This window comes from Cricetulus griseus, chromosome 7 (genome assembly GCF_003668045.3).
Source record: "Cricetulus griseus strain 17A/GY chromosome 7, alternate assembly CriGri-PICRH-1.0, whole genome shotgun sequence".
NCBI classification, from domain to species: domain Eukaryota; kingdom Metazoa; phylum Chordata; class Mammalia; order Rodentia; family Cricetidae; genus Cricetulus; species Cricetulus griseus.
Window position 1 is genome coordinate 113,021,240 of NC_048600.1, and position 22,605 is coordinate 113,043,844.

The 22,605-nt window shown below is 41.9% G+C and overlaps 4 protein-coding genes across 4 annotated transcripts; all 4 read left to right on the forward strand.

Annotated features, from left to right (window-relative positions):
• Positions 1-9,122: 9,122 nt before the first annotated feature.
• LOC100757178 (keratin-associated protein 3-1) lies at positions 9,123-9,419 on the forward strand. Its single transcript, XM_027428202.1, has one exon. The coding sequence runs from the start codon at positions 9,123-9,125 to the stop codon at positions 9,417-9,419; it is 297 nt and encodes a 98-aa protein (XP_027284003.1).
• A 2,649-nt stretch (positions 9,420-12,068) lies between these two features.
• Positions 12,069-12,368, forward strand: LOC113831368 (keratin-associated protein 3-1-like). The gene has a single exon (XM_027428201.1). The coding sequence runs from the start codon at positions 12,069-12,071 to the stop codon at positions 12,366-12,368; it is 300 nt and encodes a 99-aa protein (XP_027284002.1).
• Positions 12,369-14,647: 2,279 nt separating this feature from the next.
• Positions 14,648-14,947, forward strand: LOC113836912 (keratin-associated protein 3-2). Its single transcript, XM_027428200.1, has one exon. The coding sequence runs from the start codon at positions 14,648-14,650 to the stop codon at positions 14,945-14,947; it is 300 nt and encodes a 99-aa protein (XP_027284001.1).
• A 5,235-nt stretch (positions 14,948-20,182) lies between these two features.
• Positions 20,183-20,482, forward strand: LOC113836911 (keratin-associated protein 3-2). The gene has a single exon (XM_027428199.2). It carries the CDS (start codon positions 20,183-20,185, stop codon positions 20,480-20,482), a length of 300 nt encoding a protein of 99 aa, XP_027284000.1.
• The last annotated feature ends 2,123 nt before the right edge of the window (positions 20,483-22,605 follow it).

Here is a 22,605-nt window from a genome sequence, read left to right on the forward strand (position 1 = left end):
CTGTTGCTAAGTTACATTTTTCAGCTCCACCATCCTCCCTCTGATCTCTGATAATCCTGTCTTGGTGCCCAGCATCCCCCATTATTGTTCTGCCAGCATCTCTGCCAGACTTGACCACTAGGGGGCAAGAGAGGAAAACTGCAGTGCCTGTGGAGGAGAGCCCAGTCTCTTACTCTTTACCACTTGCTGCTTACTCTGATGCCAGTGGGTGACAGGATTATCACCTCAGGATCTTTGCTTCACTCCAGCAGGCATGGACCCTTGCCCTGGCAGCACCTGAGTTCAGTTTTCAGTTTTCTCCATCCTCAGAGAACCAACTCCATTGCTCTTCTCACCCCATCACACCAGCTCGCCAGCCACGCCCCTAAAAATGGTGTTTTACTTTGGGGGGTAACACCCTCTTTAAATTTGTACATTTTGTTTTTTCCTTCTTTCTTTTAAAATGAATGTATTCTGCATGTACTAAAGTTACGATGTCTTAGGGGTTTCTTTAAGCCCTTTTAACCACCTAGCCAACAACTTAAAGATTGTTTGCATTGAATTAATTCAATACAAATAGTGTGTGTAGTTCATATCTCCTGACTCACCTTCTTATATTTGCCTCCTTTGTTTTTTTTAATTATTTATTGAGCTATTTGTTGAGACTTTCACTCACTCTCTTTGGTTGCTCATTATAGCTGATTGTGGGGAACATTCTAGTCTGTGTCCCTTAGAGGGAATGCCTAGAGAGTCACATTTGGGTCACATTGAATCTAGTTTAGAAACTATAAAGATCACCCTGTACTCAGTAGTTAAGAAATCTCCACACTTTCTATGGAAAGTTTCTTACAGGAAAGGCTGGTGCCTCATCATGGGAGACTCTCTCCTGGTTCCTGACATGCCCCAGACCATAACTTGAATGATAGAAGCCTGAATCCCATGGTACTCTTTAAGCTCTCATGAACAAGTTAGTCTTAGACGTCCAGGCACATAGTTATCTGGGGAAAGTTTGGAAGAGAATATGTGAATCACCACATCTACTGAAGCGTGGAAGCTTGGGGTGAAGCTGAGGATTTGAGAATTAAGCCGAGTTGTGTTCGTAAGCATGACAGATGTTAATCCAAAGCAATAAGTGTGACTTCGCATCAAGCCTGTGTGTTTCTAAGCTCACCTCCCTGGTGTGTTAGCATCACCGTGGGATGAAGAAGTAACTCAGCGTCTCTGGAGAGGCTGGCATCAGGGAAGCTGAGGGAGCTTAGAGTTAGGAGAGTTAGAAATGACAGTGTTTGGAAGTCACAGTTAGAAAAGAATTCAAATAAGAAGAGATCCAGGGTTCTCCACTCAGGAGGTAGCCAGGAAGAGAAAATAATAGAATTTTGATCTAGCACTTGAAAAACTATGAGGTTTGCATTTTTAAACCTTATCCCAGTCCTCACTGTTGTAGTGAGCAGAAAGGATCAGAATGAAAGAAAGCTGAGAAAGGTCAAGGATAGAGCAGGAGCTGGGTTTGGGGAGATACCAAGGTCTTGTTTTATATGTTAGCATGTGCTAAACTAAGCAAAACAAGTAACTTGTATGTTGTTTCTACTGTAGAAGGGAAACAAAAGAGGAAGATGAAAGGAACAGAAATCACAAGTTTAAAATCTCAAATCTACTCACTGGCTAACTGTAAATGGGTCTCAGAGATTCTCTGAAGCTGCTTTTAATTGTTTAGTGAGGGTTCAGTATCTCAGAGAAGTTCTATGAGTACCCAATAAAGCCATTCAGAGTCGTGTGCCTGGCACATGGTAGGGACTCAACAGACAACATTCTCTACTTCTCTTCATTCAAGTCTATGCCTTTCAGAGCGGAAACCCCTTTAGAGTTGTGAAACGATGGAAAAAGCCAGACTCACGTGTGTGAGTTCGAAATAGCTGTGCCAATAAGGAAAGGGATTACTCCAAGAGATCTCTGGTTCTATTGAGTGATCAGCCCTTTGTCCAATTAATCTACTCTTAAAAACCAAACACATACCCAGGCACGCTGGCACAAGCCTATAATCCCAACACTCAACATTCAAGGGGCTGAAGCAGGAGGATTGCCAGTCCAAGAACAGCCTGGGATTTATAGTGAATCCTTTAAAAACAAAGTCAAACCAGTCTGGGTACTTGTGGGGCTGTAATGCTCCTTCCTTTCTGCTCTCATCGTTTTCACAGCTGCCCAAGAAAACAAATTCCCTCTCACTGACCAACTAGGAGTATAAGTGGTTCCATTATATCCCGTACCCCAGCTACATTTTCTAAGTGTATTTAATGACACCCTTTTGATATAAATCGTAAGTGTTAATGAAAACCTAAGAACAAGGAAGAAGTAAAAAAGTAAAGAAAGTAAAGAAGAGGCTGACAGAGAATTGCTCCTGGACCCAGCTTGTTCTTGTGATTAGCATGTCCACACACAGGCAGAGAGATGTTAGCCCTTCTGGAGAAAGCAAAGACTCCAGTGGCTTCAAAGGTTTTGATTAAGATGGTGAAAGACTTCCCAGAAATAAGACACTATGAAGCTAAAACCTCAACTTTACCCCAGGTTACCCACAGAAAAAGAGCCCTAGCTTCAGTCCAATTATTCAATAACCAACACATCTACTAGAACCATTTGTTGAGCACTTACTGTGTCCACACACTGCTTCGACCATTTTAATGTAGTATTTAACTTACTCCTTCAACACCGTATCAGTGTGACAATAACTGCCATATTTAGCATTTCCTTGGTTGTCAATAGTTGACCTGGTGAGGTTGACCTCACCCTGTGCTTCTACCGCTAGACCCAATCTTGTGTGATTGTGGTCAGAACAGTCTCTACTCACTGTTGTCTGTGGACATTCAGATCTTTCCTGCTCCTAGCATTTGCTGCTGCTGGTCCCTGCCACTGCAATGCCTCACTTGCCCTCTACCTTGAATTGCAGTGCTGTTTCCTCTGGGTAGACACAAAGATGCTTCAGAGTATGGCTGGGTCCTGCTTGCGCTCTCATACCTGATGTCTCCTAACACAGGACAAGTTACATGGAAGGTGCTCAACCACTGGTGGAAATAAACCAAATTATATAGTCTTATTAAAAATACAGTAACAGTGACATTATGCACTATTATATAGCCAGATAACAATAGATTGTGAAACCAGAAACCTTTGATCCAATCCCAGTTTAATTCCCTTATTCCTTACTGATAAAAGAGGGGATTAACAACCTTAGTAACTTATAAAGTGATGCAAGAATTAAATAGCATAATACACGGAAAGCCCTTAGAATCATACTTTTAAAAAATTATATGAATTTGTTGTTACTCTTTTTTGAGGTGGGGGGCTCGTGACAGGGTTTCTCTATATTGCTTTGGAGTCTGTTCTGGATTCACTCTGTAGACCAGGCTGGCCTTGAACTCACAGATATACACCTGCCTCTGCCTCCCAAGTACTGGGACTAAAGGCACCACCAATGCCCGGTGCACTGTTGTTACTCTTTATCCTTGTATGTAAGTATACATTTAGTAAACTCACAATTAAAAACATTTTGAAGTTCCAAGTCAACTAAAGATAAAAATATAACATTGAAAGGGCTGGAGAGATGGTTTAGCAGTTAAGAGCATATACTGCTCTTGAAGAAGACTTGAGTTCAGATACTAGCATCCACAACCTCCTGTAGCTCCAGCTCCAGGGACTCTATCACCCTCTTCTGATGCCCACAGGTACGCACACTCACGTGTTCACATACCCATGTACACATGCAAACAAAAGATAAATGTGTTAAACTTTTAAGTCTTTTAAGGCTACTATAGAATAATTGTAAATTTAAATATCTCAACAGTAGTTTTTACCTAGTAACCTGATAACATTTTTTCTCACTCTCAGACATATACTGTATTATTCAGGGGCTAGAGAGATGGTAAGAGTATTTACTGGCCAGGCACAGTGGCACACACCTTTAATCCCAATACTTGGAAGGTAGAGGAAAGAGAATCTCTGTGAGACCAACCTGGTCTACATATTGAACTGCAAGACAGCCAGGACTACATAGAGAGACCCTGTCTACAAAAAAAAGGCAACACTGGTTACTCTTTCAACTCTTCCAAGGGACCTGTGTTCAATTCTCAGCAGCCACAGCACACAATCATCTCTAGGAGATCTGATGCCCTGTCCTGGCTTCTGCAGGCACCAGTCATGGACATGCATGCAGATCTTTCCATACACAGGAAATAATTAAAAAAAAAAACAAATGTTACTCAGCACCCATTTTCCTAGCCACATTAGCTTTAGTAAAAGTATATATTTCTACATTATTTCACTGTTTGTGATTCTCTCTGCATATTCTGTAGGCCACAATAATCCACTGAAGTGAACCAACAGTTCCTCCCAAAACTGTTTAGAATTCCAGCCAGAGGAAGCTGGTTAAGCAAAAACTTGCAAGAATATTATATGTGTCATGTAATCAAACACCTTGAGATCTGTTCTGGCATGTCCAATGAGATCACATAAGTCCACAGGAAACAGAGGGAGAGAATTGCCTCTTTTATGCAACCACACAAAGTGGTGAACACCAGCTGACCTCAGAAAATATCACTACTTCTCTTAAAAAGCAATACAACTTGAAAGTAATTTTCAGTGCAAAGATCATGTCAAATTTGGGGCTGGAAAGATGACTCAGCAGTTATGAGCACTTGTTGCTCTTGTAGAGGACCTGGATTCAGTTCCCAGAACCCACATGATACCTCACAACTGTCTATAACTCCAGTTTCCAGATCCAACTCCTTTTTCCAACCTACACACGCACCAGCATGTACATGTTACACATACGTACATATATGTAGGCAGAACACTCACACACATAAATCTAAAACTACAAACAGAGAGAATTACGTCAAATTTGACTACAGCTACAAACTAGAGAAAAAACACCAACTGGAGGAGGGGGTGTCCACCATTTAAACCCAGAATCAAATCCTTTGTGTGAGCATTCCACAATTTCTAGGAGTATTGAGGGCAGACATGCTCCCTTTCCATGTCTTTTATTTTTTTGTTTTGTTTGCTTTTTGCTTTTTGAGACGGGGTTTCTCTGTGACTTTGGAGGCTGTTCTGGGACTCACTCTGTAGACCAGGCTGGTCTCAAACTCACAGAGATCCTCCTGCCTCTGCCTCACAAGTGCTGGGATTAAAGGCGTGCGCCACCAGCAGCTGGCTTGTTTTGTTTTGTTTTGTTTTGTTTTGTTTTGCTTTGCTTTGCTTTGCTTTGCTTTTCGTTTCCATCATGGGATTCATCTGGGCAGTGGTGGCTCACACTGTGAGTTTGAGGCCAGCCTGGTCTACAGAGTGAGGTCCAGGACAGGCTGTCTTAAAAAAAACAAAAAAACAAACAACAGCAACAACAAATCGTGGGATTTGGGTAAGACAGACCTAAATGTTTTTACTCACAGCCTGTTTAATTAGAACGAGAAATTTCAACATTTTCTATGTTCTACTATTGTGATGAGATGGACTACTCCAAACAGCTTCGGGAATACTCAGTGGCCCACGAGTAGGAAGCTGCTAGCGTTGCTGCTGATTCAGGAGGTGCTGGAGTGGGAGGGTTCACCCAAGATCAACCCGGAAATCCACAGAGTTCTTGGGAGGTGGTTGTTGGTTAGGCACAGGCAGGCTCACAACAAAGTGTGACTAAGACACATAAAAAGCATCATCAGCCTCAGTTTGGAAGGAGGGGAGCAAAATTTCCACCCGTGTACTCCAGCCTCCAGCACTTCATTCCAACCCTGCTCTTTTCTGCACAGGGGCTTAACCCTGCTGGCCCTGAACTGAAGGCACTATCGACCAACTGCTTACCCCACCACCCAGGCAGCTCTTGCTCAGGGCCCCTTCCCATGAGCAGATCTGAGAGCTGGACAGGATCCTTGGCTTCTGTTTGGACACAGCCTCTCAGTCAGCAAAACATGCCACCTCTCCTTTCAAATCCACCTAAACTCTACTCAGTTGCTCATCAGTCACTGGCATCAATGTCCATCCTCTCACCTGGACTCTATAATTCAGTCTGTTTCCATGCCAGCTCTGGGCAAAGCATTGTCCTTCAGACATAAAACCTATAGCTCTCTGCTTTAAATTAGCTGAGTAGAATAAATAACTTCTAATTTGTTTTTTATGGACGAGGAGAATAATGATCCTTGCCAGTTAATTTAATATGTCAAAGTAGATATCAGAGGTGAGTTTGAATGTTTCAAACACAAAGATATGCCAAGTCTGAGATAATAGACATGTCAGTTACCCTAATCAGGTTATTACATTGAATCCGTGTATTGAAAGACAGACTGTAACCTCTAAACATGTACAATTACAAGTCAAGTTAAAATAAGTTTAGAATATGTAAACCATACAGTGAACTTTCTATGCCCTTAGAATAAAATCTAAACTCTGTAGAATACTCTAGAAAACCCTACTTCATCAGCCACCGCCTGACTTCTTTAATATTATCTCCTAGCATAATTCTTCAGTTTCCCAGTCACTCTGGCAAGAACAACCTCTTACTGCCCAAATCACACCCTGTGTTGCCATCTCCCTGTCACTCCACATGTTAAGGTGTTTTCTTTCCTTGTGGCACCTGTCACTGTCTGAAGTCATGTGTGTTCATTGGTTTATTTTGTGACTGTCAGTTTCCCCCACTATGATAGACACTATAACAAAGACTCTACCTGAATGTGTATTGATGTATACTTACTATCAGACATATCCTATGTCATTTTAATGAGTTAGGAAATGAAATATATATATATATATATATATATATATATATATATATATATCTACAATTACATGAAGTTTAGGATTGAAGTTATAGCTCAAGGTAGAGCATGTATAAGGCTGTCTGTTCAATGCCTTGGTATAGGTATAAGTACACACACACGTACACACACACACACACACACACACACACACACACACACACACACACATATATATATATATATATATATATATATATATATATTACATATAGCTCGATGCAGGAGCTAATTGATGTTAGATATGCCATTATTCATTAACTATGCAACTTTGTATCCAATAATACAGTATCTTTGTTCTTTTTATAACCAGGAAAAATGGGCATAGTGATCATCCCGATCTTATAGTATATAAAGAAAATGCATAATAGTTAGTACTATGCCTGGGACACTGCATATTAGAAATAAGTGCTATGTTTTACTGGAGGATTAGTGTTGCAGTTATCTTGAAAATACTAATACCAACTATAAAACTGGTTGTTACCTAGAAAGTGGTTCCTCAAGGCTGAATTATGTGATGAGAAATCCCAGGTTAAGTTTCTCAGTCCATCCCTATTGTCCACGTTAGATAGTTTTGGACAGCTTGACACAATCCTGGCTCATTGAGGAATGGAGAACTCCAACCTAGGAGATGCCTCCAGCACATTGTCCCATAGGCAAATCTGTGGGGCATTTTCTTGACTAATGATTGATGTGGGAGGGCCCAGATCACTCTGAGCAGTGGCACCCCTGAGCAGGTGGTCCTCAGTTGTCTAAGAAAACAACATGAACAAGCTATGAGGAGCAAACCAGTAAACAGCATTGCTCCAAGGCCTCTGCTTCACTAGCTGCTTCCAGGATCCTGCCTTAAGTTCCTGCCTTGACTTTCCTCAATGAACTGTGACATGGGCTATGTAAACCCAGTAAACTCTTGCCTCCCCAAGTTGTTCTTGGTCATGATCCTTACCACAGCAATAGAAACCCAACTAGAAAACCTGTCCAACTATGCCATCCTCTGTGACAAGAACCATACTTCTCTTCTCACTCCCCAATAGCACACAAGTATGCCCCCAATCTCTTCCCCTATCTTCAAATCATCCCCTTTGTATAGTATAGTATTTTGATTAAGAAAAAATAGGCTGTAAAGACAGCTTCTCTTATGGTCTGAGGACTTTTGACAAACTGGACTCACATGTCCCATCTACCTGATACTGATATTGACAGCCTTCTTCATTCTGCTAGGAACAACAACCCCACAGCAAGAGAACATGTGAAGTCATAAAGAACATGGGATGTGGAGACACATGGATGACTTCAAATGCCAGCATGCTCCAGAATACTGACTTCACAGTTATGAAAATAAACTAAAAGGGGTGTGTGGCCAAGGAGGTTGGGGGGCGGGGAATGTATGTTATATTACCTTACTGAAAACTTCCAGAGCCTTTGTAGCATATTGAAAGCTCTGAGAAACCCTCGGGGAGGGAGAGGAGTCAGTACACCTCACATTTGATTTAAGAGTCTCCTTTTGGGGTCCCCTGGAGCAGCTGTTCATGGAATTCACTCTAGGAATACTGTACCCTTCCATCCTTAAGTCCCGACACAACTCATCTTTGAGAGATAAATAATCTAAGCACATAACACAATCAGATGAAGTTATGAGGGCCCTGGTCCTTGTTGCCCAGATGGCTCTTGCTGGCCATCTACATGCCCCTCCCAAGGCACCATCCAAAGCCTATACAAAGGGAGAGACAACAAGTGGTTTTCTAGAATTCTGTAGAAAACTACTTCTTTGTGCATTCCCCAACCTACTCTCTATAGACTTCATCCATGTTTTTTCTGACTCAAATTCTTGGAGCCACAAGATATAATTTCTTTTCCTCATCTTTTTTTGGTCCGAGAACCTAAACTATCTCATGGAAACTCATGGTATCTGGAAGAAGAAACATCCAAAAGCCAATGAAGGGTCCGTCTGTAAAAGAGACACAGAGCACAGGGAAGTGTTGCAGATACCTGCCATTCCATGCCACTATTAGTGATGTGTAATGATTGGAAGATAATGGCTCAGTGCCTTTGAAGGCTAAAACGATGAAGCTGTCTGTGCAATGACAACTGGCCAATGTGAAGAGTCCTCATTTGACAACAAAACAACCTGGATCCCTTTTATGAGGGATGGAATGTGTCTTAGGTAATGAACACTTAAGTAATTAGATGAATTTTATGGAAGCAGCCATAAACTGAAACATGGGGAAAATATCTTAGCAATAGGTTGACGCCCAGGGAGGCAGGTATATAAGAGGCAGGGCACAAGTCGGGAGCATTCAGACATCAACTGACTTCTCTCAACCCAACCACAGCCCAACTCCTCCCAAAGCCATGGCTTGCTGTGTTGCCCGCTGCTGCAGCGTCCCCACTGGCCCAGCCACCACCATCTGCTCCTCTGACAAGTCCTGCCGCTGCGGCGTCTGCCTGCCCAGCACCTGCCCACATGAGATCAGCCTCCTGCAGCCCACCTGCTGTGACCCCTGCCCCCCACCCTGCTGCCAACCTGAAGTGTACGTGCCAACCTGCTGGCTGCTCAACTCTTGCCACCCAACTCCCGGCCTGAGTGGCATCAACCTGACCACCTACGTCCAACCTGGCTGTGAGAGTCCCTGTGAGCCCTGCTGTTAACCGGTCAAGTCTTTCTCCAGGCTCTGCATCCTGCCCATACCTGCCCTTCCACAACTGCTTCTTCCTGCATCAAAGCTTAACCAACTCCAGGGTCCAGGAACAGAGGCCCATGAACATGCTGAAGTTCTTAATGCTTTGTTCCTTTGGGCACAGATGATCACCATCTCTCTCTTAGGCTCTATCCCTGCTTTTTGAGAGATAACCATTTGGACTACTCATTAATAAAGTTCATTCTGGCTTAGCATTCATGGCCTCCTAGCTGTTTATTTCTGTGTTTCCTCTTTGGGGAAGTGGAATGCCAACCTCTACCTGAAAGCAGGTTCTTATATCATCTCCTTGTCACGCTTATATAGAAAATATAAGGAAAAACATTTCTAAAGTGACAGCAAGCCGTATTTTTTCAGTCAGACCTCAAGGATCAATTAGCATTATCAGCACTGTCCTGTAAGTCGCCATTCGGCTTGAGCTGAAATGCAGACTATTTGGCAAACACAATAGCAATTTTCTTAGTGAGCTTCAATGACCCACACCAAGGCAAAATAAACTACCCTCAAATTAAGTAATTATGCATTGTTGATAGCAGAATAGAGAGCTCCTTCAATTTGTCCCTGTTACCCAAGTCTATCTTCTATCCTTACCAATTCAAGTTTAATCTAGACCCTGCTCAGCCTAGTGTCCAAACTGACCTTGATTTACATATTCAGTGTTCCTCCCCCACCCAAACTGTACTTTACCCTGCCGTATTCCATGCCCTGTTAGGTATAGGTTCCATTGAATCATTCAAAATACTGTGATGGCTCAAGATTTCTGATTTTACTGAACCATGACTCATCTCTTCAGGGAGACAAACAGACAGGGCCCTCAACAGCCAGTGTGACAGGTCTCACCCTCAACAGCCAGTGTGATCAGTCTCACCGAATCTCACTTGTACTTTACTAACCAATCTCTCCAGGCCCAGTCATAAGGATTAATAATAACTATATTTTCTTTAGATTTACACAGCCTGAGACATCCAGTGATCTACAGATGATAGCAGCCAATGTATGTGCTAATAAAACAGATAATTCAAAAAAATGTGGGTACCCTGATGCCTGTCAACTGATATGTCTCCCCACAATGGCTCACAAAAATCTCACTCCAGAAGCATCTAGGACAGTGTTTCTCAACCTGTGGGTTGCAACCCCTTTGAGGATCAAATGATGCTTTCACTGGGTTGCCTAAGACCATCAGAAAACACGGATATTTACATAACAATCCATAACACTAGAAAAATTACAGTTATGAAGTGGCAATGAAATAATTTATTGTTGGTGGTAACCACAACTTGAGGAATTGTACTAAAGATTCATAGCATTGGGAAGCTTGGAAACCACTGCTCCAGGACAATAGCTTTTCTAAAACAAATTCTCCCAAGTTACCAGCTTGTTGCAGGTAAAGCTCTTCCTTCCCCCATCACAGCTTAGTAGCTTTGTCAGGGATCCCCAGGAACCTCCATGGTTAGAAGAGCACCATTCAGCATCTGGATGTCAAAGCTCTGCTCCAGTCATGTTCAGATAAGGCTAATGTCACCTCCATTCCAGCCTTAGAGCTATCAGCTGCTTCTTGTGTAACTCCAGCTTTCCCTGTTTGGGTTTTCAATCCTCTGATAGACGCTTAGCAAATCCTCTACATTAAAACTCTCCCTATTGAAGTGCCTTGCCTGAGACTGAACCTTCACTTGTTTTCTGGGTCAACTGTGATACACAATCAGTACATAATACCTGCCAATGACCACTACTTGACATCTCCATGTCTTCATTATCTACTCATGTATTTCAGCCTACAGAATCCACCCCACCACTCCACTAACACTGGAGAAATCAAAATGAATAAGACATCACTATTTTTGAAAGATATTGTAACCTAGTGGGGAAAATTGTGTACCAAAACATGCAGAAAAGCATTATAGGTAGATATGGCATTCAACAGAGGTACAAGAGTAGGGGTGTCCATCTCTGTGAGGGCCAGGGGCTGAGAGTAGGGACAGGACAGTGTCAAAGGGAATATCATTGTTTTTCTTTCATTAAATGCACTTCTTTCTAAACACCTTGATAAAAGAACTTAATCTGACTACTCCACCAAAGCTCCTTTGGCCACATCAGCCCACCACCATGGTATTTTCACTTATGGAACTTCTCATAGCAGCCATGGGAGCATCTGTCATTCACTGAATAAATTTTTCATGACACACAATGCTGGAGGTTTTGCATGAGTAATTCTCATTTAATATTTATTTTACCATAGTATTAAGACTACAATGGGTAGTTACTATTTTTCTAGACTTGCAGTTGAAAAATTGAAGAAACTCAGGCTAAAGCATATAAGCATATCATTGAGTAAATGGAAAACTACACTAACACCATTTTGAAACTATATCAGGAAGCAAGTTTGAATGAAGCAACACAGCCAAATAAAACTTCAGGAGCGCATGTCCCGGGGCTGATACAAGAAGGTACTGCGTTATTTGTGTAGGGTTGTGCAAACATCAACAAGGAAACATGCTGAAGGCAGAGGCCATGTTCCCTGAAATAGGTAGGTATAAAAGGCCCTCCTGGGGCAACTTTATGGAAGAACGCCTTCCTCAGCAGCAAAACCTGATCCACTGTCACCATGACTGGCTGCAATTCCTATCTCCAAGGATGCTGCAGTGTCCCCACTGGCCCAGCCACCACCCTCTGCTCCTCTGACATATACTGTCCATGTGGAGTCTGCCTGCCTAGTACCTGTCCACACAAGATCAGTCTCCTTCAGCCCACCTGCTGTGTCACTTGCCCCCCACCCTGCTGTGTGCCTGATTCCTATGTGTCATCATGCTGGCTGCTCAACAAGGACTACCCTGCCCCAAACCTGAAAGGGATCTCTGTTTCCACCTATGTCCAACCTTGTGAGTGTAAACCCTCCTGCTGCTAAATGAAGGCGTGTAAAGAGCTTACCCACCTTACCCTAGGGATCTGCAGTGGTTGTTACTGAGGGCTCCTTAGCAAAGGACTTTAGTTAGGCGCTCTGGAAGATGCTTTGACCCTGGGACTTCATATCTGCAGAAGGATTCTTTCCATGTTTTGAGCAAGGATTTCAGAGAAATGGAAAAGTTTCAGTCTTGCATCTCCTTATTTTAAAAGTAAATAAACACCACTACCCCCCAAATCCTGCGCTGTCTCTGTGCTTAATGCTATAATTACACAAGGACTCTTGACACATGCATCATGAAGCTAAAAGGTGCATAGCAAAATTACACTTTCTGATGACACCAACATAAATCCCATAGCTGAAAGGAAGTCACCCAAGGATATATAGATAGATGAAGAACATTGACTGAATCATAGAACACATTCATGCTAAGCTTAGAATTGTTTTAAATTTCAAGATCAGCACCTACCTTTATTTTTTTTTTTGTTTTCCCTGAATATTTAAACAACTCAAATGTGTCCCTAAAGACACAGACAATCTGGTCATTAGACATCACCACACTCACATTCCAAGCATTTCTCAGATGCTGCTGATGTCCCAGGTAATCTTCTCAAGAGTTTGAAGGAGGTTGACAAGACCAAGGATACAGTTCCCATCACATGGGCCTTGAACTGGCATGCAAAAGAGAAATGTCAGGGAAACGTACATTTATGTGACAGAATGAAGCAAGATCAACTTGACAGCATAGAAAATTGTGAAAACATCTGGAAGGATTCATTTATAAAGGAGGTATATAGGCCAAAGCCTCAAGAATGAGAATGGTTTGTGAAGCAGAGCACTAGGGCAGGACGTTTTAAGCTAAAGCAGCACTCTGAGTGAGATGACAGAAGGTACATTTTTATTCACCATAAACATAGTATTCAAACAAAAGCCAAATGGCCTGCTCTTCGTATCTGTAATGCAGGACACTACACGGTGGCAGAGGCTAACGCTTTTTCGGCTTCTTTTAGACATGCCACGTCGGTTGAAACAACAACTCACCAAAGAATCTGTACTCTGTGATCAACCAAAAATCATTTGCCATCCAATAAATTGTGTAACTTAGATTCCACCGGCTGAGTGGTTTGCGCTAAAGAGACTTGTGAAGATGTTGGAACCGTCAACTATTCCACATTAGACATTGTTGTGTCTCACCCTCAGCCTACAGGAAGACAAATCAAGGTCAGCTGAGGTGAACAATGTTGTGGAAGGCATCTCAGAGGAGTTTACTATCCATTTGAAAATCCAAGAGGGGTAAACAAACAAACAAACGCACAGATAAAAGTCTATAACAAACATGTTTTAGTGAAGCCCTTCATTCTATATTGCAGTGTGTCAGTCGCCATCTTAAACCTGCTGCTAACTCTGAGACACATGATTTCTCCTTTTGAACCCCATTTTCTCCTATTTTAAAGTGTGTGGGTCTTTCATGTGAATGAGTTGGTTAGATTTTCACAATATACAATATGATATAACTTATCAAAGAGAGAAAATGAGTTTTGGTTTTGGTTTTTGGGGGTGGGGTTGATTTTTTTGTTTTTTGTGTTTTGTTTTTTGTTTTTTCTCTTTTTAATGGTTTTCATACTTTGGCTCATCTTTAAGAAAAGAGAAGCTGTGGAAAAATAAAATGTAACACTGCCTTTAAAAGGTCATTAGGCCAAAAAAAAAAAAAAAAACTCTTACTTTAGATTTATTTCAAACAATGAAAAGGAGTCTTAAACCCATATCTTTCTGTCTGCCCCATTGCTTGCTCATGAAAGCCTGAATTTTATTATCAGTAAATAAAGAAAATGTTTGAAGATTATATTAATAGGTGAAATACTTGTATTTTGTAGATAGGCAGATAATTCCAAATTAAGAAGAGGGGAGGAAGTTTTTAAACCTTAAAAGTGTCCTTGAGTTGTCACTTGGACAAATTACTTGTAGCTCATACCAGTTTGAGCATGTCACAATGCTGTAAAGATAAAATGTGATGATCTTATGACAAAAACGATGGCTCCATGACTCGAAACTACAATTGAATTAATAAGGGCAGGAACTCTTAATAGACAAGAAAATACCAAACTGATTAGATAATCTTTGTGGAAAAGGGTGTCATAAACAAAAACAGGGTAAGAAGGAAGCCTTCTGATTGGACTCTCACCCACTGGGGAGGGTATAAAAGAGTCCAGACTGAGTAGAGACATTTGAACCTCAGACACTTCATCTTTACATTGGACCAAAGCCAACCAGACTCCATCACCATGGCTTGCTGTGTTGCCCGCTGCTGCAGCGTCCCCACTGGCCCTGCCACCACCATCTGCTCCTCAGACAAGTCCTGCCGCTGTGGAGTCTGCCTGCCCAGCACCTGCCCACATACCATTTGGCAACTGGAGCCCACCTGCTGTGACAACTGTCCCCCACCCTGCCACATCCCTCAGCCCTGTGTGCCCACCTGCTTCCTGCTTAACTCCTGCCACCCAACCCCAGACCTGCTGACTGTCAACCTCACCACCTATGTGCAGCCTGGCTGTGAGGATCCCTGCACCCCAAGGTGCTGCTGACCTGTGGCTCCCTGGCTCGGAGACTGATACTGAAGACCCCAGGAGCTGCCTAACCACAGTCCTCTTGTCTCAGTAGTTGTCACAATGTTAAAGTAGGCAGATGGTCTAGGCTATGAAAACCCTACCTTTGATTTTAATGACAAGAAAGTCAAGAAATTTGCTTATGCAAATTGGATGAATAGTAATTTGATTCATTTGAACAGGTGAATGTCTTCCCTTATGAAAATGCTATTGAAATCTCCAAGATTTCAAATTATGAGGTTTGGGATCATGTTGCTTCTAGGATCTTATTTCCTGAATTGAGTATTTTCAGAGGCAAAATAATCTCCGTATGGGTTTTCTAATAAACTGTATTTCCCTGTACATATGTGTTCTTTATTTACGCTAGTGCTTGAAATTCATTTCTTGCATTTCAAAATAGAGGATCAGTTTTTTTATTCTAGAACGTTCCAGATGAAGGCAGAATTGGAGCCAGCATGCTGGCATGTAGTCCTGATTTCTTGTCTGTCTTTAACGTCCATCTTCTCTCTTTTCCCTCAAAGTCACAGAATCCTCAAAACAACATTGCATAATGATATAATCAAGGTTGTTGAAGTTATTAAGTGTTCTCAAAATTTTGGAGTTCATTACTAAGGCAACTAGAATTTAACCCCTGGTGTGTCTGGCTCTAAAGCCCAATTCTTTCCCACATCAGAAAGCCTCCAACACAAACACCTATGACACAGATTCAAAACATGCATGAGAAATGTAAAAAAAGTAAGATTCCTCAATGAAATTGCCACATCCAGTTTTGACAGAAAGTGGGTAAGTTGGCTCTAATAAAAATTGACAGGTATTCAGCTGAAAGATCCAGGTTATTTCAATCATTTCCACTTACAGAGCTCCAGTGGTCAGCTCTAGTTATCGAGACACTAACATAGGCCACACAGAAGTTCTAGCCAAGCAGTCAATACAATGCCAGCTGCTCTCGAGTGACAGGTGAAAAGTCCATCAAAGCTGGGGACAGCTGTGCCTGTAACTCCAATGATCAGGAGGCCCAGATGGGAGGATAGAGAGTTCAAGGATAGGTTGAGCAGCACAGGGAGAGTCTGTCTCAAAAAGAAAAAGAAAGTAAGAAATTGACTAATCGAATCCACTAGCTAATTTTATGAACATACATAAATTTATATCACAGAGACTACCTTTTTCTGAGCCTGCAAAGAATGTGTGTGTGTATTATACATGCAGTTCATATGTACACTTATACTATATAATACACACACACACAAACCAACACACAACACAGGAATACACAAGTCAAAATCTGAAAAATCCCTGAGATAAAGACAAAACAATGTCTGTGTGTTCAAAAAAATGAGTATGGTAAGGAAGCAGAGAAGTAAATACCTAAAGGAATCTGTTGTAAAGCATCTTCAGAGGCCCATCAGTGTCTCTAGAGAGGGATAACTCAGAGCATCCCCACAGACTTTATGATGCTTCTGCTTCAAATAAGCAAATTCCCAGAGCTTTGAAACTCTGCCATTCTATCAAGAGTCGCATGCATGGGGCTTCTAAGTTACAGAAACCGTAGCTGTCGACTCTGGACCCTATATTTACCTAGTCTCTAGCAAGTGAGTCACCAGATCATCTAAGGACTATCTATTATCTATCTCACCTTTCCAGGTCTCACTATCTCACTCATAAGCGAAGCAGAGTAATTTCCAGGTCTCTTAGGCCACTGAAGAAAAAATACAGTCATAAAGTACTGCTTGTCTCGTCAATAAAAAGATTATCATCATATATTTATTATTTAATGACTGTCTGGCTCTATTAATATAAACTTTAATCTCATTTATGACTAGAGAAGCATGATATTCTACATACACAATGATAAGTCTTTTTATTGTCGATGCAGAGCAATCGTGCACCCTGAGCAGACAGGCATTTTTTGGCAGTGGCCATGAAAATCTGATGATCCACACACCACTTTTTCTTGATAATGTCTCCAGAAAATATCGAAGTAACATCCTTCCCTTTTGTATTTTGCTCCCAGAACCTAATCTTTCCTTCCATATTATGATTTCTAGAATCAGCAATTTATAATATGTGTGTGATAAACCTTTCCAACAGACTGTAAATTCCACAAGGACAGAGATCAAGTTTATTTTGTTCCCTGCCAATATCTGTCACAGCACCTGCCATTATTCCTCAATAAATGACTGACTAAGTCATTAATTTTTTTATGACTGAGACAGGGCTGAGGAGATAACTCCATTGGTAAAGTATTTGCCTTGCTAGAATACACATTAAAAAAAATAGAAATAAAGCCAGGCATAGTGACCCATACACACCTTTAATCCCAGCATTTGGGAGGCAGAGGCAGGTGGATCTCTGTGAGTTTGAGTCCAGCCTGGTCTATAGATAGAGTTCCAAGACAGCTGTGACTACACAGAGAAACCCTGTCTCAAAAAAAAAATTAAGTTAAAGATTAAAAGAATAAATTTTTAAAATGGCAGTTTGAGGCACACGCTTGTGAGGTGGAGATGGGAGGATTCCTGGGGCTCACTAGCCAGTCAAATCTCCTACTTGAGCAGCTCCAAGCCAGTGAGAGACCCTGTCTCAAAAAGAAAACGGAGAGGTTTAACGAGATGGCTCAGAAGTTAAGAGCACTTGCTTGCTAGTCTTGAAGAGAACCTGGGTTCAGTTCCCAGTACCCACATGACCAGCTTTGCTTCCAGGTCCAGAGGGTCTGATGCACTCTTCTAGACTCTGTAGGCACCAGACATATACATGGTGCACATGCATACATAAGGGCAAAGCACTCATATACATAAAAATAAAAATAATAAATCTTTCTTTAAAGGGAAGAATAAGGTGAATGGTATCTAAGGAGCAACAACGGGGTTTGTGCTCTGGCCTCCACACACATGTGCACACATGAACCCAAATACAATCAAACACACACGCACACACACACACACACACACAGAGAGAGAGAGAGAGAGAGAGAGAGAGAGAGAGAGAGAGAGAGAGAGAGATTCATTTTCCTTAAGCAATATGGTGTGTAATTTGGCAGCTGTTCGGTCAGTGAGAAACCTCAGGATGGTTCTAGAGCACCAGACACTGTCAAATCCTCTCTTTTAAGGAAAACCACAGAGAAGTTTTTTTTTTTAACTTAGTGTATATGCCAACTATTTTCTCTACTTGCAGATGTTAACATTTTATTTCTTTGCTTATTTAATTGGCATGAACTTTTGATATCAGTGTCTGCTATTTTATCTAAGTTTTCTCTCTTACTTGCTTCCCCTTTCCTTCCTCTTTCTTGTGACTATGTTTCTTCTATCTTTACTTTGCCTTAAGTCTAATCTGCAAGTTGCCTCAATGGTCATAATATTCATCTTTGCACACCACGGACTTTTAATCTCTTTTCATCTCATGAGGCTCACAGTGGCCTTTTAGGTGAAAGGATGTACATACTACTGCCCTGGCTTTGTAGAGAAGAATGGCAAGAGTCCAAAAAGTAAACTGCCTGTAATAACAAAGGACATAATCAGTACTCCTGGGACCAATAAAGAGTTCTTTTTGGCTCTGAGTGTGGTCCTCTAGGTTCTATACATCTCTTCCCCAAACATCAGGACACACCCAGCATCAGACACTGATGGACCGGTAGCCTTAGAGAAGGAGATGAGAAGAGTATGAGAACCATGGCTTAAAGGTTGCATGAGTCCAATCTGAGCAGAAATGTTCTAAGCCACAGGGATAACGCTATCCAGGAAAACACCCAGCACTTGCTCTTCAACACCAAAGAGTCTCTAAGTCTAAATGGTGTCCTGAAAGTATACTCGGATCTTTGAACAGATTCAGGAATAAAGACTAAAATCAATCTGCTCCAGGTTCATGCTTTCTATTGTGATTGGTTTTACTGGAATTCTAGCACTGTAGCCTTAAGTTATTCTTTGATTCAGTATTTCATTTCCATTCTATGTAAAGGTTAAAAATTCAACTGTTCCACATTTAACCGCCAAGAGGGAAAAGCAACAGTAATGGAAATTCTTGATAGGAGACAAATGCCTGAAAGATGTCTGAAGGGAGGATGTGTCAACCTCACTGGATATTTACAAAATGAACAAAGAACCAGGATTCGCAACCAAACACAGCTGGGAAGTATTAGAGGCCAGTAGTGTAGTAAATATCAAAGGCTTTGGAAATACTAGACTTCAACATTTGTCCCTACAACTCTATCTGGCAATTATTTCTGCTTCAGAATAATCAGATCAAGCACAAAGATTCATATCGAGAGTTTCTCTCTCCCTCTCTCTCTCTCTCTCTCTCTCTATATATATCTCTCTCTATATATATATATATATATATATATATATAGCCACAGTTATCAAAGAAAAAAAGTGAGATTAAGAAAATGAAATCTTAAAGTACCCAGAAGTACCACTATATGATAAATGCTAGAGAACACTAAAAATAACATTATTAAATTTACTTAGGAATGTAAGATAATGAAAGAACCCACATAAAATGATTCCAGAAATGTAAAAATGGATGATTACAAATAGTCAAGAATAGTTCTATCATACATATGTATTAATAGGTAATGTTTCCAGATGCCTCCACTATAGGTTTTCAACAGTTTGAAAATTATAATGATTATATAACATTTCGTATTGAAATAATAAGTGTTTTAGAAGTTTTGCCATATGTCTCATAAAACTTTTCCTACTTGAGTTTTGAGCCTCAAGTACCTCAAAACTCACAGACAGTAACTCAAAGTTCCCGTCCAGCTCTTCAAAATAGAAATAGCTCGTCAAACCATCTGATAGAGAAAGGGGCAAAGAGAAAAAAATGGTGAACAGAAGCAGCATGGAGAGCAGATTCTGCACGTTGCTGTCATGCCCATGTGGCCCCCAGCTAGCCTGGTGGTGACACTGTAATAGTAGAAGCCTTTTGTGGTACATGATAAAGCTTGTGTCCTAGTGACAAGTAGCAAGAGTAATCAGCTAAAATTTGGCAATGAATTCAAATAAAAGGTAATTAGCAAAATAGGGACTCTTTACAGGCATCTAAATGTCAGGCCAATTAAAGGATAATGGGAACACGAGCATAAACAAGAACCAGGAAAGAAGCCTATTGGTGGGACCAACGCCCAGTGGGGAGGGTATATAATAACCCTGGAGCAGGAGAAGACATTTGAACCTCAGACACTTCATCTTTACATTGGACCAAAGCCAACCAGACTCCATCACCATGGCTTGCTGTGTTGCCCGCTGCTGCAGCGTCCCCACCGGCCCTGCCACCACCATCTGCTCCTCAGACAAGTCCTGCCGCTGTGGAGTCTGCCTGCCCAGCACCTGCCCACATACCATTTGGCAACTGGAGCCCACCTGCTGTGACAACTGTCCCCCACCCTGCCACATCCCTCAGCCCTGTGTGCCCACCTGCTTCCTGCTCAACTCCTGCCACCCAACCCCAGACCTGCTGACTGTCAACCTCACCACCTATGTGCAGCCTGGCTGTGAGGATCCCTGCACCCCAAGGTGCTGCTGACCTGTGACTCCCTTGCTTTGTGCCTGTCTTCGAAAGAGTAAACCCAGGAGCCCTGGCACTTACCTCGCAGAACCTGCAATTAGTTTGCTCTGATTTAGAAGCTGGAGTTGAGTGACAAGCTGGAGTCATTGACAACACCGCTCCTGTCTGCCTCAACGAAAAGAAACCAGAGTCTCTGGTATTGTGGCTTTTACCTGTTACCAGACACAGTTTGGACGGTTGGTGCTTCAAGGCTTCTGAAGATGTCACCTCCTTTGTTTTAGTGTGTGTACCTTTCTCTGGGTGTTTGGGGGCTTCTGATTTCAGTCTTAGGAGGTATCTTTCTGCAACTTAAGGAACGTCTTCATGATCTTCCTAATAAATTTTGTGTCTATGGCATAGCACAAATGTGTACAGTTGCTTTTTATTTCTATGACTTCATTAAATGTGCTTCTTAACTCCCCAAGTTAGTTAGCATTTAAAGAAAAGCTAACAGCATGGGTAAAATTGAAAACAGCAGCAGTAAAGCAAAACTTACTGATCTTGTTGCTCTAACTATTCTGGGGAAACTAGGTGGTCTGGCGTCATGGTTAGGGTTTCTATTGCTCTGACAAAATGCCATGACCCAAAGCAACTTGGGGAGGAAATGACTTATTTAGCTTACACTCCCACATCACAGTCCATCATCAAAGGGATCAGGGCAGGAACCTGGAGGCAGAAACTGTAACAGAAACCATGGAAGAACACTGTTTGTTGGCTTGCTCCTCATGGCTTGCTCAGCCTGTTTTCTTATACAATTCAGAACCAACCTGAGGGATGGCCCCACCCCTGTGACCACACCAATCATTAATCAAAACAGTACCCTACAGACTTGTCTATGGGCCAGTCTCATGGAGGCATTTTCTCAATTAAGAGTCCCTCTTCTCAGATGGCTTTAGTCTGCATTGAGTTCACAAAGAACCAACCAGAACACATGTTATGCTGATTTAAATGGAAAATGCTTCCCAGAGCTCATGGATTTGAACACTGGCCCCCAGTTGCTGGCACTGCTTGAGAAAGTCATAGGTCCTTTAAGAGGTAGAAAGTGTGTCACTGTGAGCTGGCTTTGAGGTTTTACAGCCTGGCTCCACTTCCTCTCTCTCTCTCTCTCTCTCTCTCTCTCTCTCTCTCTCTCTCTCTCTCTCTCCTCTCTCTCTCCTCTCTCTCTCTCTCTCTGTCTCTCTGTGTCTCTCAGTCTCTCTGTGTGTCTCTTTCTCTGTGTGTGTCTCTGCCTTTGTGAGTGTGCATGTGTCTCTGTCTCTCTGTCTGTCTCTGTCTCCCTCTATTTCTGTCTCTCTGTGTGTCTCTCTGTCTCTGTCTCTGTGTGTGTCTGTGTGTGTGTGTGTGTGTGTGTGTGTGTGTGTGTGTGTGTCTCCCTGTCTTTCTCTGTCTCTCTGTCTCTGTTTCTCTCCTTGCTGACTGCCAGGCTGGGTTCATCTCTGGCTGCCCCACCTCCCCTCCTATTATGGATTATATCCCTCTGGAACTGTGAGCCATATAAACCCTTTCTCCCCTGATTTGCTTGTCAGTGTAGTCTTATCACCCCAACAGAAAAGTATCTAACACCCAGCATGAAAGAGGCCAGTAGAGAAGTGTACTTGAAGACAGACTTCCCTGGTTGTCTTGTCCAAGCTGCTTTAACCCATGTTTATTGCTGTAATATCCATCATACCCAGGAAATAGAACCATCCTAGATTCTCATCAGTGGATGAACGGTTAAAGAAAAAGACATGGAAAATTAGACACTAGGAAAATGTAAAACAGACTCAACACTTTACAAAAGGTAGAATGTCAGAAACTGTAAACATCTGACAAGACCATTTGGAGAAAACTCAGATTGACTAAATAGCTCATCCATTATTGATGGCAGTATGGGTGATGTGACCCCATTATCATTTGGATACTAATTATCCCCCAATCCGTGTGTTGAAGGCTTGGTCCCCAGTTAATGGCAATATTTAGAGGCTGTAGAAAATTTAGGAAAAATGGCTTATTAGAAGGAAGTAGGCTTCCTGGTAGTGAACTCAAAAAAAATTGGGAACCCACCCCCCTCTCTCCTTATCTGCTTCCTGAGCAGCATATGTTGAGCAGCTTTTTCCTTTTCT

Coding starts and splice junctions, on each gene's coding strand:
- LOC113836912 (XM_027428200.1), top strand. CDS start 14,648: ATGGCTTGCTGTGTTGCCCGCTGCTGCAGCGTCCCCACTGGCCCTGCC.
- LOC100757178 (XM_027428202.1), top strand. CDS start 9,123: ATGGCTTGCTGTGTTGCCCGCTGCTGCAGCGTCCCCACTGGCCCAGCC.
- LOC113836911 (XM_027428199.2), top strand. CDS start 20,183: ATGGCTTGCTGTGTTGCCCGCTGCTGCAGCGTCCCCACCGGCCCTGCC.
- LOC113831368 (XM_027428201.1), top strand. CDS start 12,069: ATGACTGGCTGCAATTCCTATCTCCAAGGATGCTGCAGTGTCCCCACT.